This window comes from Arvicanthis niloticus, chromosome 22 (genome assembly GCF_011762505.2).
Source record: "Arvicanthis niloticus isolate mArvNil1 chromosome 22, mArvNil1.pat.X, whole genome shotgun sequence".
Taxonomy (NCBI): Eukaryota; Metazoa; Chordata; class Mammalia; order Rodentia; family Muridae; genus Arvicanthis; species Arvicanthis niloticus.
The window spans coordinates 50,268,671-50,279,921 of NC_133429.1; the positions used below are offsets into that span (position 1 = coordinate 50,268,671).

At 46.2% G+C, this 11,251-nt stretch overlaps 1 protein-coding gene across 1 annotated transcript; it reads right to left on the reverse strand.

The window, feature by feature from the left end:
* Nucleotides 1-1,940: 1,940 nt before the first annotated feature.
* Nucleotides 1,941-10,102, reverse strand: Pa2g4 (proliferation-associated 2G4). Its single transcript, XM_076920657.1, has 13 exons — nt 9,831-10,102; nt 7,677-7,805; nt 7,329-7,434; nt 7,173-7,242; nt 6,934-7,026; nt 5,146-5,209; nt 4,847-4,925; nt 4,370-4,448; nt 4,152-4,285; nt 3,611-3,705; nt 3,405-3,532; nt 3,239-3,293; nt 1,941-3,140 (listed from the first exon to the last, which is right to left on the reverse strand). The coding sequence occupies exons 1-13, from the start codon at nt 9,916-9,918 to the stop codon at nt 3,133-3,135; spliced, it is 1,128 nt and encodes a 375-aa protein (XP_076776772.1). The 5' UTR covers nt 9,919-10,102; the 3' UTR covers nt 1,941-3,132.
* Between the last annotated feature and the right edge of the window lie 1,149 nt (nt 10,103-11,251).

Here is an 11,251-nt window from a genome sequence, read left to right on the forward strand (position 1 = left end):
TCTTCTGGTGTATCTGAAGACAGCAACAGTGTACTCATATACATAGAATAAAATTTAAAAAAAAAATCACACTTGATATTGTAAATTTGATCAAATGCATTAAAAAAAAAAAAAAACCCCAAAACGAAGTCTGAGGACAAACTGCTGAGATTGAACTACTACTGAATGTAGCCCTTCAAATTTCCTTCTTCACAAGGTCTAAAAGATAGTCCTTGTCTCTCCTGGAACTCAAGATCTGTCTGCTTTTGCCTCCAGAATACTGGGATGAATAGTGGGCACTTCCATACCCAGTTTAGTCCTTTGAATTTCTTATTCTTTTTTTTCTAAAGATTTATTTATTGTATATGAATACACTGTCACTGTCTTCAGACACACCAGAAGGCATCAGATCTCATTACAGATGGTTGTGAGCCACCATGTGGTTGCTAGGAATTCAACCCAAGAGCGATCAGTGCTCTTAACCCCTGAGCCATCTCTCCAGACAAGCTGGCCTCTTAACTCACTGCAATCCCTCTGCTTCTGCCTCTTGCCTAAAGGATAGACCTTCAAATTTTGAGAAGGGATTTACCTAAATTAATTGCTCAGGCTGACTTGAGTTCATGACTCTTTTGCCTCAGCCTCCTGTTTTCTGTTGAGTCAAGGTCTCATGTATCCTGAGCTGGTCTCAAACTTGATAAATAGCTAAGGATGCCTCTGAACTTCCAACTCTCTTGCCTCCCCTTCTGAATGCTGGGATTGTGGGCACACACTATGTAGAACTGCAAACCCAACCTTAGGGCTTCATGTATGCCAGATAATCACTGTTAACTGGGCCAAAGTTCCACCTGGAGCTCACATTTTAAAAATCCAGATAAAAATCCCAACAGAATGATTTTACAGCCTGAGCTAGTGTCTCAAACTAAGAGAAAAAAAAATTACAAACCCATCCTTATTACCAGTTTATATGAACTCTGAAGGAATCTGGCTCATATTTAGTTTGCTTATGGTGGTTTGGGGTTTGCAGAAAAACTGAGGAAGACTTTTCCACATTACCGTGTCCATATCGTGTTAAATCAGAATGCCCACTGACAGCCAACAGCCAATCAGGTATGGTGGTAGACACCAAGAACACCCCGACCAGAGGCTGAGGCAAGAATATTATTACCATGATTTTAAGAACATAATTCATAAAGTAGCTGTTTCAAGAGTCCAGGAAAACCAAACCACTGTTTTAGAGGACATGAATATTTATCCTTCAGCTTTGCTCACTTAAGTATTCATGGCTCAGGAGTTGCTTTGTATGTAGTAAAACTAAATCATTTTAACCAGTTACTCCAACCACCATAGCTTGACACTGAAAACTTGTGTAACAGCTGTTAGAGTGCCTGCCTAGCATGTACAGAGATCCCCAGCAGTGCATTGACTGCCGTCCTACGACTCAGGATCTCATGGCGAACTTGCCATATTGCTTTTATAGTGCATAGTTAAGTGCCCCAGTCCTAACCATGCTTGTATTCCAGCTTAACAGGTAGGTGCTCATTGAGATTCTAAAACCAGTTGATATGGCATCTGCCTTTAATTCTAGCACTTGGGAGACTGGCAGAGACAGATCTGAGAGTTCTGGGTCAGCTTGGTCTATACAAGGACTCAGGACAGCCAGGGCTAGAGAAAAAACTGTTTCATAAGCCCAGATAGCCCTTCAGTTGATCATCACTTCCTTGAGTGACATGCTTCCAACCTCTATCAAAGAGCAGGAAAAGCTTTAAACATAGCTTGGGGGTGGGGGGTGGGGGAGAAAGGGACCGACCAGTGATGATGCTTGGATTTAATTCCAGCACTCAGGAAGCAGGTGTGTGTGTGTCTGTGCCTGAGTCCAAGACAGGCTGGTTTAGAACTAGGGCTACACAGAGAAATCCTGCCTTAAATTGTTCCATTCCCACCACAAAGAGAACACATAACAGTGAACAAATTCAAATTTATTTTAATGCCATGTCATTTCAAAAACCTCGGCCTTGGTTCCCTGGGACAGCATGCCAGAGATACAAATCGAAACCTTTCTCTAAAACCCCCAGCAAGTCATCCAAGTCCACAGATTCAGAAAGTCAGTTCTCTTCTCTACTCCTCTGGTTCCTGGTTTTTCTTTCAAGGGAGGGAACAAGAAATACGTAGCTGGGTGTGGTGGTGCACACCTTTAATTCTAGCACTCAGGAGGCAGAGGCAGGTGGATCTCTGAGGGCTAGCCTGGTTGACATAGTCTGAAGCCAGCTGGAGCTAGTGAGACCCTGTTTCAAACCAACTCCACTCCACCATACACACAAAACAATTTAAACAGGGAACAAAAACCCACTGGGATTTTCAATATAGGGCCTAAAATCAAGTGAGGGAAAATGCACTGGATTCAGAGGCAGGAAACATGGTTGGCATGAATTACAATTTTGTGAAAATAGGTGGAAGGGTTGAAGGACTCCACAGAACAAAAATGACTCGAAGTTTTACAAACGAGGATCCATTCAATAGATAAAAATCTCTTCTTAATGGAGAATTCAGCTTCTAGAAATAGAAAGAGCCTAAGCAGATACCCTGCCTAACTAAGCAGGTCACGAAGAATCTGCCACAGCCAGCCCTCTTTGAGGGCAGATTAAATACTTGATGACAGACAGGGGGAACAGAAAAAACCCCAAGAGTGAGAAATGCTACCAGTGACATAAGAATCTCAGCTGAGGTTTCAATGTTGGTGGCTAACTTCGCCTTTCTGTCCTGTAGTAGGGCCACAAACCTTGACCAAGCAGAGTAGAAAAGGCTAGAAAGAGGGGCTTGACGACGGTGGATTTTGACTCCTGATTTTATTATTCAATTTCTTTTTCTACTAAAAGTAGTCTTCGGTGGCTGGGAAGCCTGGCCTCCCAACACCAGAGTCAGTCGGAGCTGGTTTTTTGTTGAAAGGAGTGGGTGGGTGGGTGGGGGACCGGGATGAGGGCAGAAGACCCCCGCTCTGCTGGTAGTCTTGGGTGGAGAAGACGAACTGCACTTGACAGAGCCTGGGGTGCGGTGGGAGGGGGTGAGGCAGGAATGACAAGCTGGGGAGGGGACCCACCTCAGTCCCCAGCTCCATTCTCTTCTAATGCATCTCCACTGGTGGCGTTCTCGGCAGTCTTAGAGGCCTGGAGACAGGAGAGAGACAAGTGATTGATTTGTATGCTGATGTCTCTCAGTCAGAGCAGGGGTGAGCTCAAACCCTACCCATTTTAACTTCACACACCTTCTTTTTCTTCTTTTTCTGGGTTTTTTCGACTTGCAGAACTCTGGAGAAGAGCCTGGAAAACAGAAGGCAAACTCTGAGCAATGTGGGATAACAAAGTGCAGCCCTTTGGAAATCTTTCCAGGATGGCAAGTGTCCCACGACCGCATTTCCATTCAACACTAACCTTCAGCTCTGCATCCTGGACCTCCATCTCAGACTTGTACAGGTCAGGCTCAAAGGGACCACTGGTTATCCGCATGGGTCCATTGGGCATGAGTAGAACTGTAAATTTAAACTGGGCAACAAACTCACCTATAGGAAAAAAAAGTTACTTAGCTTTTTCTGAAGTTGCAAGGAGGGAACTCTTGAAAGAAGACCCTTAGGACTCACCCTCCTTCTCATAGAGAACGTTAAATGGCTGTAGTAACTCATGTTTGGCACACTCTACCACACCCATTCGAGCCTTCTTCTCATCTTCAAATGCTCTGGGGAGAGAAAAACAGGATTCAGGTTTCCTTAACACCTTGTAGGACTGCATGTATGCTGGGGGCAGGGAATGGGTGTGGAGGCCAGGGGACAACCTATAGCACACATCAAGTGACCCTGCTGTTTAAGACAGGGTTTTGCTCAATGTAGCCCAGGCTGCCTTGATATTCCTGCCTCAGCCTATGGAGTGCTGGCATCACAAGCATTTGCCACCACACTCAGTCACACATGTTCTAAAATCACTGCTATCCTTGTGCAGAAACTGGGGCTGTTCTGTGTTATATTCAACAAGGAGATGGGTGGAACAGAGGACGTGTGTTCAGGCAGGAGCTACAGGTCTGGGCAGGAGAGGGAGGGAGGGAGGGCCAAGGGATGGGGAAACCATTCCTGGGTGTACAAACTGAGTCAGACTGGTTTCGCAGTACTATTCTTGCCATTGTAGTACCTTAAAGTAAACGGCATGGCATCAAAACGCCTTTCCACCTCACTGAAAAAGGCACGTGAAGTTTTCATTTTCAGGCCATATTGTTTAGAGGGGTCTCGTTTATAAATGGTGGTTCTCTGTCCTGCATCTTTGGCCTAAGAGAGAGAAGTCAGTCAGGTCAAATTGGTCTGGTGAACACATCTTCAAAAAGTCATCCTTTTTGATAACTCTGGCATTACCTTGCCTTCTCCTGAGCTGACCAGGACATCCACAGCATAAACCTCATGCACCTCAAATTCCGCCTTTTCATGGTCCTTCCTAAAAGGAACAGAGAGGGAACCCTAAGAGTATAAAAGCCAAATACAGGGGAGCAAGCCTGTAACTTCAGCATCAGGAGGCAGAAGCCTTGCTACAATTTCTAGGCCAGTCATATCACACAGTGACATCAGTTCCCCCCAAATACAAACACACACACTCCTCTTTACAGGACCCAAGTTCAGTTCTCAGCACCCAAACCAGGTAGGTGGGTTTGCTACTGCCTTTAACTCCAGCTCCAGGAGTTAAAGACACACAGACATAATAATTGAGATCCAAAAACAAAAACAAAACACCCCAGAGTACCCTGTAGTGGTTTGAAGAAGGGAACCCTGATCAAAGTAGGGTCACAGACAGACAAAACCCAACAGTATGGTAAAGGCAAATGGGTTGGGACTCACTTCTGCTGGTCTGTAGGATTCTGGATAATGGTTTTCTCTCCATCAATCACATGCTGCTTCAACTGGTGTGACAACATACCTGCAGATAGGATAAAAAACTATGGTACCAGCTATAGGGCTGTACTGCCCCCAATGGCTTCCAAACCCACTTACATAAGTAGTTTGATGGTGCAATTACACCTGACTACGGAAAGAAGGCACAGAGAGGTTTCTGCCTTAGACAAAGTTAGAGCCAGGATAAAGCCTTAATTCTACACTATTTATGGTCAGACCTTTGACCCTGTTATCTGAGGTCTCACCTTCTATTGGCGTGCAATTAAATGAGTGAGCAACTTTGTTCCAGGCTTCTGTCACTTGTGTGTTCTAGAAGTACAAGAGCAAATCAAAGGTGAGACTATCTGCTTTCTAGCCTTTTCTCATAACAGACTTTCTAATACCCTCTTATCAAATGGCAAGGATTCATACCACCCCATCATTTCTACAAACAAACTTAGATCCAGGGGAGGGTGGTGCACACCTTTATTCCCAGCACTTGGGAGGCAGAGATAGGAAGATCTGAGTTCAAGGCCAGCTTGGTGGATAGAGTGAGTCCAGGACAGGCAGGGCTACACACAGAAGAAACCTTGTCTCATCGCCCAAAAAACTGCTCTCATAAACATGATCCAAGTAGACAACACTTAAGAACAGAGCAGATGTACACCCCAATCCGAGGACAGGTTAACAGACTCAAAAACGTTAACTGACTTGTCCAAAGCTAAGCAAGTATTTAGTGAAGAAACCTTGTCATAAACGCATATTTCCCAACAAGACAAGGGATATAATTAATTTCTTCCCGTGGAACCTATAAAGGTCATTCTTAGATGCCCAGTTGGAAGCCTCTCCAGTGCTGGGAATAAAGGTATATGGCACCCTCCCCTAGATCTAAGTTTGTTTGTAGAAATGATGGGGTTGTGTGAGAATCATTGGCCTTGGCATTTAGAGAACAAGTAAAAACAAAAGTTTATTCTTAATTAAAAAAAAAAAAGTTGGGCGGGGGTGGCGCATGCCTTTAATCCCAGCACTTGGGAGGCAGAGGCAGGTGGATTTCTGAGTTCGAGGCCAGCCTGGTCTACAGAGTGAGTTCCAGGACAGCCAGGGCTACAGAGAGAAACCCTGTCTCCAAAAACAAACAAACAAACAAACAAAATCTGTGCCAGGCAAAGCAGTGCATGCCTTTACTCCCAGAATTTGGGAGGCAGAGGCAGGAGAACCTGCCCAACATACACAATATACGAGCTGTTTCAAGACAAGCAAAAGAAAACATGTTTATTTAATGTGTTTGTGTACATACATTTATTATTACTAAATCATAAATGTAAGTTCTAGGAGACAGTTCCTATTTTTTTTATCAAGTAAGTCCTAGGGATCAAACAGGCCAACAGGCTGAGTGCAGAGGGTCCTCGCGCACTACAGCTTCCTGCTGACCCTAACAGCCCTCTCATCCAAGCTACTAGTCCCTGACACTTTTCCTAGTCTACAGATGAGAAAATTCCACACATGGTGATCCCAGGGGAATCAGGGACACCAGGGAGGAAAAGATGACTTCAAAAATTGAGTTCACAGACTGCATCTGATTCAACAGCTACAGACTAACCATTATGCAAATAGCCAATAAAAAAAATCAAATATAAAAAATAATAGGAACAACTAGCCTAACTTACCATAAGCTAGGTACCTTCAAAGTGCTAGAAAACTCTGAAGTTGTTATCAGAAGGACACAAAGAATTTAATCAGGAGAATGAATACAAACTGAGTACAGTGTGTGTACTCAGCACACAGAAAGGAAAAGCAAAAACAAAGGCACACACCAACACACCCGGCACTCACATACAACTGTAAAAAACTGTTTCAGTTATGTAGCTCAAATTATTTTGGGGCCAAAACACACAAACAAAAATCTAAGAGTGGCTTTTATAGGTTCCACAGGAAGAAATTACATCCCCTATACCTTGCATGGATAGTAGGCACTCAGTTAACTGCTGTTTTTAGATGCCTAATTCATCTTTCCTTCTGTTAAGCTTTAGAATTACAAGGAAGTAGTACCTTACCTGGTTTCCAGGTTTGACCAGTCGTAAAGCAGCTTCGGCACATAGGTGAGCGGCCTTAATGACATCTGCTTTCCGCCCTGTTACCTGGGTCCCCTGTAAATAAAGAAATATAGCCTGTATTATTCTGGAAAGTCCACTAATGTGTGACCAAATTTCATGGCACTACAACGGAGATTAAAAACAAATGGCAGTATATCCCCTTATCAAGACTTAGCAAAGTTCAAAAGCATGCTACCTACCTGAGCTACACCAATTACAAAAGTGTGAGCCACATTGGCAATGAAGCCATCCACATGAACCCCAAGGTCACTGGAAAACAAGACAGCACTGCATTAGGAACCGGCAGTGTGAACAAGCAGGAAAATAACAAATTCTTCACAATGGCTTAACCTTACATTTTTACCAAGTCACCTTCCTTGAGTATATAGTCCTGGTCACTCTTCAAAGGGGAGAAGTGACACACACAGTTATTTACGGAAATGCTGGTAGGAAAGGCAATACCTGTAAAAAGAACCATCAACCTTATTGCCTTGCTCTCGATTGGGAATATCCCCTGCCCTTTAGAAAAGCTCAAGGGGACTTGCTTTAGAGTACTCAGTTTAGTCTGGGAAGGAAACTGTACCCACCCCACTTGCTCTCAGATTTCCAAATAGCTTAAAGAGAGATGGGGGGTGGTTTGCAGGGGAAGGGCCACTAGGTGGCTGGGTTCAAATAGGAGACATTAAGAGTTTTCCCCTTCTTACCTTTCTTCATCTCTTTTTCCTTTTTGAAGATCTTCCCTGTCTCTTCCATAATCATGGCATCACCTTTCTCACACAAGCTCAGTACAGACACACCTGAGCTGGAAGCTTCCACCAATGATCGGAGCACCCCTGGGGACAGAAGAATCCCATCAGCCCTGCATTCATCCATCATCTCATCAGCCTAGGAACTGAATTTAGTTTCGAAAACTCCCTATAGCCATTCATTGTCCTAAGGTAGAGAGACATTAAGGAAAGGTTTATGTCCTGGAATAATCTACCCATCTTTAATGTCTTTTCTTGAGACATACCCCTGGCTGTCGTACAATTCCGTGTACACCTGCCTGCCTTTGTCTCCCCACAAGTGCTGGCACTAAAGGTGAGAACCATTACATTCAGCTCTACTTTCTACCTTCCCTTCCAAAAATAAAAAAAAAGGTCAGCACTCCTCTCCTGTAAATTATTTGACACTTGGGTATATGCTTTAGGCCTTATACACACCAAGGATGCTATGGCAATGCAGAATCACAGTCAGGGAACTCTGACTGTCCTGGTCCCAAGATACCCCACACTCACAAGCAGACCAGAAGAAATTTATAGGCAAGCAGACCAGAAGAGATTTATAGGCGTCGGGGACAATGGGAAGGTAGAGAATTGCTGAGTCAAAGTTGAAGCATTGTTAAATGTTACCTTCTTCCCTCCCCAGACACTAAGTAAGTAGTAATCATAATTTATGTGGCTGTATTTCCCCACATCTAAGTATATAAGCCCAGGGGAATTAACCTAAGGTCTCAAAAGATTCAGAGGGCTAAAAGTTTACTTCCAGTATATCAAGAAAACATGCAACCAGATTCAAAACTTATCTAGAGTCACAACTGCCTGTGGGGATGGAAATTTTGTCTGATTCAAACCAATATCAAATACTAAAACATCACCCCAAATAAGGTTATTATTTTTGTATATGTCTTTATGATACATGGGAATTCTAGGTTTGATGATTTCTTATGTGTTTTGGTTATTCTTTGGAATCCAGAAGAACTCAGATTTGACCTAAGACATCCTAAATACCTTCAAGTATTTTGTCAAGACCATTCTAAAGGCCTAAAACAGTTTTCATCTCAAGTGACTTAAAAATGGAAAAGAGCCGGGCGTGGTTACACACTCCTTTAATCCCAGCACTCTGGAAAGCTGAGGTGGGCGGATCTCTCAGGCCAGCCTGGTCTAAGAAAGGAGTACCAGAACAGCCAGGGCTACACAGAAAGCCCCGGAAAATAAAGGGGTGGGGGTGGAGGTGAAGAATTGTAAAGAAAACAGGAAAGTTTATCTGCTCAAGTGGCAGACAACTGTTGAGAGTAAAGACCACATAAAAAATGCTTATAATCCTAAAATCCGTGTCCCTCTCCACCCCTTTTCAGTATTATTGACAGGTTGCCCAGCTGTCTAAGCAGAACCTCTAAACACTGTAAAGGCTCTAAGAACAAAAATTAAAGGCCGCCTTCACAGGCAGGGGCAGTAGTCAGTCATACAGGAAAGCCAGGTATCTTTAAGAGTTGTGTTAGAAGCTCCAGACATGTCTTCCAACGGTCCCTCGAGCTAGGTCAAAGGGAGAAGGGGGCCCCCCACTAAGAAGACCAAAGTAAAGACTTTAGCAAAGCACGTGGTGGGGAAGCACGGTAGGAGAGGAAGTGGGGAGTCACCGATCCCCACAGGGACCTGGCAACACGTGCCGGCTCGGCTCCCGCGGGTCAAGAGCCGCGACTGGCAGAGGGGCGCTTCCGTCGCCAACAGCTGGCCGCTTCCTTTTCGAGGTGGCCTCACTGCTGCCAGTCAGGAGCAAAGATCCGACAAACCGAAAGGTGATGGGCAGAAGACTACGCGCCTTGCCTCCTTACCAACCGCCTAGGGTCGTAGCATGCCTGGGCCCCTTCCCTTCTCTGCGCTCCTCGCGGTCGCCGGCCCGCACCTCCACTCTCCAGCCCAGGCATGGCTGCTCGGTCCCCAGGGCGACACCAGATCTCCCCACCTCGTCGCCCCTGGCCGTCGGCACGCGCCCCTCGGTGGCTCACTCCGCAAGACCCAGCCGCTACAGCCCTCCGGAGACAGCCCCAAACCTCTCCCTCTCAGCCTCGATTCCAAGACCCCCGAGGCCGCACTCACGGTTGGCGATGTCGCCCCCCATCTTATACTTGGTCACGACCAGGTCCTCGGCGATAGTTTGCTCTTGCTGCTCGTCTTCGCCCGACATCTTCCTACTGCCACTACTGCAGCTTCACTTTCCCTGAGCTGCGGCCTCCGTCTCCCTTCCCAGCCACAAGCTGTAGCTAGAGTCTCTTCGATCCGCGAGGAAAGCGCGAGCAAGCAAGGGAGCCGGAGGGCGGGCAGAGAGAGCGAGAAGCTGCGAGCGCGCGGGCTGAGGCGCAGAGCACACTGGGACAATGAGTCCTGCCGGCGTCTAGTCTCCAGCCGCCCTCGGAGGCTCCAGAACTACAATTCCCAACCTGCTCCTCGCGCCCCTCCGCCTGGCCCTGGGTTCCTCGCCCTCCCAAATCTGCGCACGCCGGAGTCGCCGGGCACGCTGGGAAGAGCCTGGCTCCGGCGGGAAGGCGGAGCCGTTGGGGAGCTTGAGGGAAAGCGTGGTCTCTCCGGGAAAAATCTCTCATTCACGCCGACCCAGAGCTCATAACAGCGAGGGGCGGGCCAAGCGAGGCAGGGCGGAGCTACACGGAGAAAAGGGTTGAGAGGCTGGTGGGCCGGGTGGAGCAGGGCGGAGCAGGGTGGAGCCATAGGATCAGGGTCAATGTGTACGTACATCTTGGGCGGTTGTCCCGTGCGGGTAGCCTCGGATTCCCCGGTCGGCAGGCGCGACCGGACTGGCTGGTCAAATCCTGTGCTGGGAGAATGGGGAGGGGCTGAGCGGAGGTGGAAGTCCTAGGGTGCCGGGAGTGATCACTAACTGGACAGCCTGAGTGATTATACATGTACCATGGCCTGCTAATATAAAGGCCAGACTTCCTACTAGACTAGAATAAAATGGCAGTATTGTTCCAACAGTGGGTTTTGATGGGGGCATCTAAGGGAAATGTTTAGGAGGGATTTAGTCACTCTTAAGAGAATGAGTTCTGAATCATTTCAAGTTTTCAGTATTCCACCTGTGGGAAAAGAATAAAAACCCAAGGCTTGAGCTTTTGCTTTTTGTTTGTTTGTTTGTTTTTGTTTTTCGAGACAGGGTTTCTCTGTGTAGCCCTGGCTGTCCTGGAACTCTCTGTAGACCAGGTTGGCCTCGAACTCAGAAATCCGCCTGCCTCTGCCTCCCAAGTGCTGGGATTAAAGTTGTGCGCCACCACTGCCTGGCAAGTTTTTTCATTTTCTCCAAACCGGGGTTTGGGGATTTTGTTTCTAATTGTTTACACTTTTCCTCCTTTGTACCGATCACCAGTAAAACCCTTTAGTAAAAAGGACTAGAATGCAAACAGGGTCTGGAGAAATGGTTTAACTGTTATAACCTGGTATTTTTGCAGAGGGGAGGGAGTTCAAGGCACCAATGCTAAACACATTACAATCACCTGTAACTCTAGCAC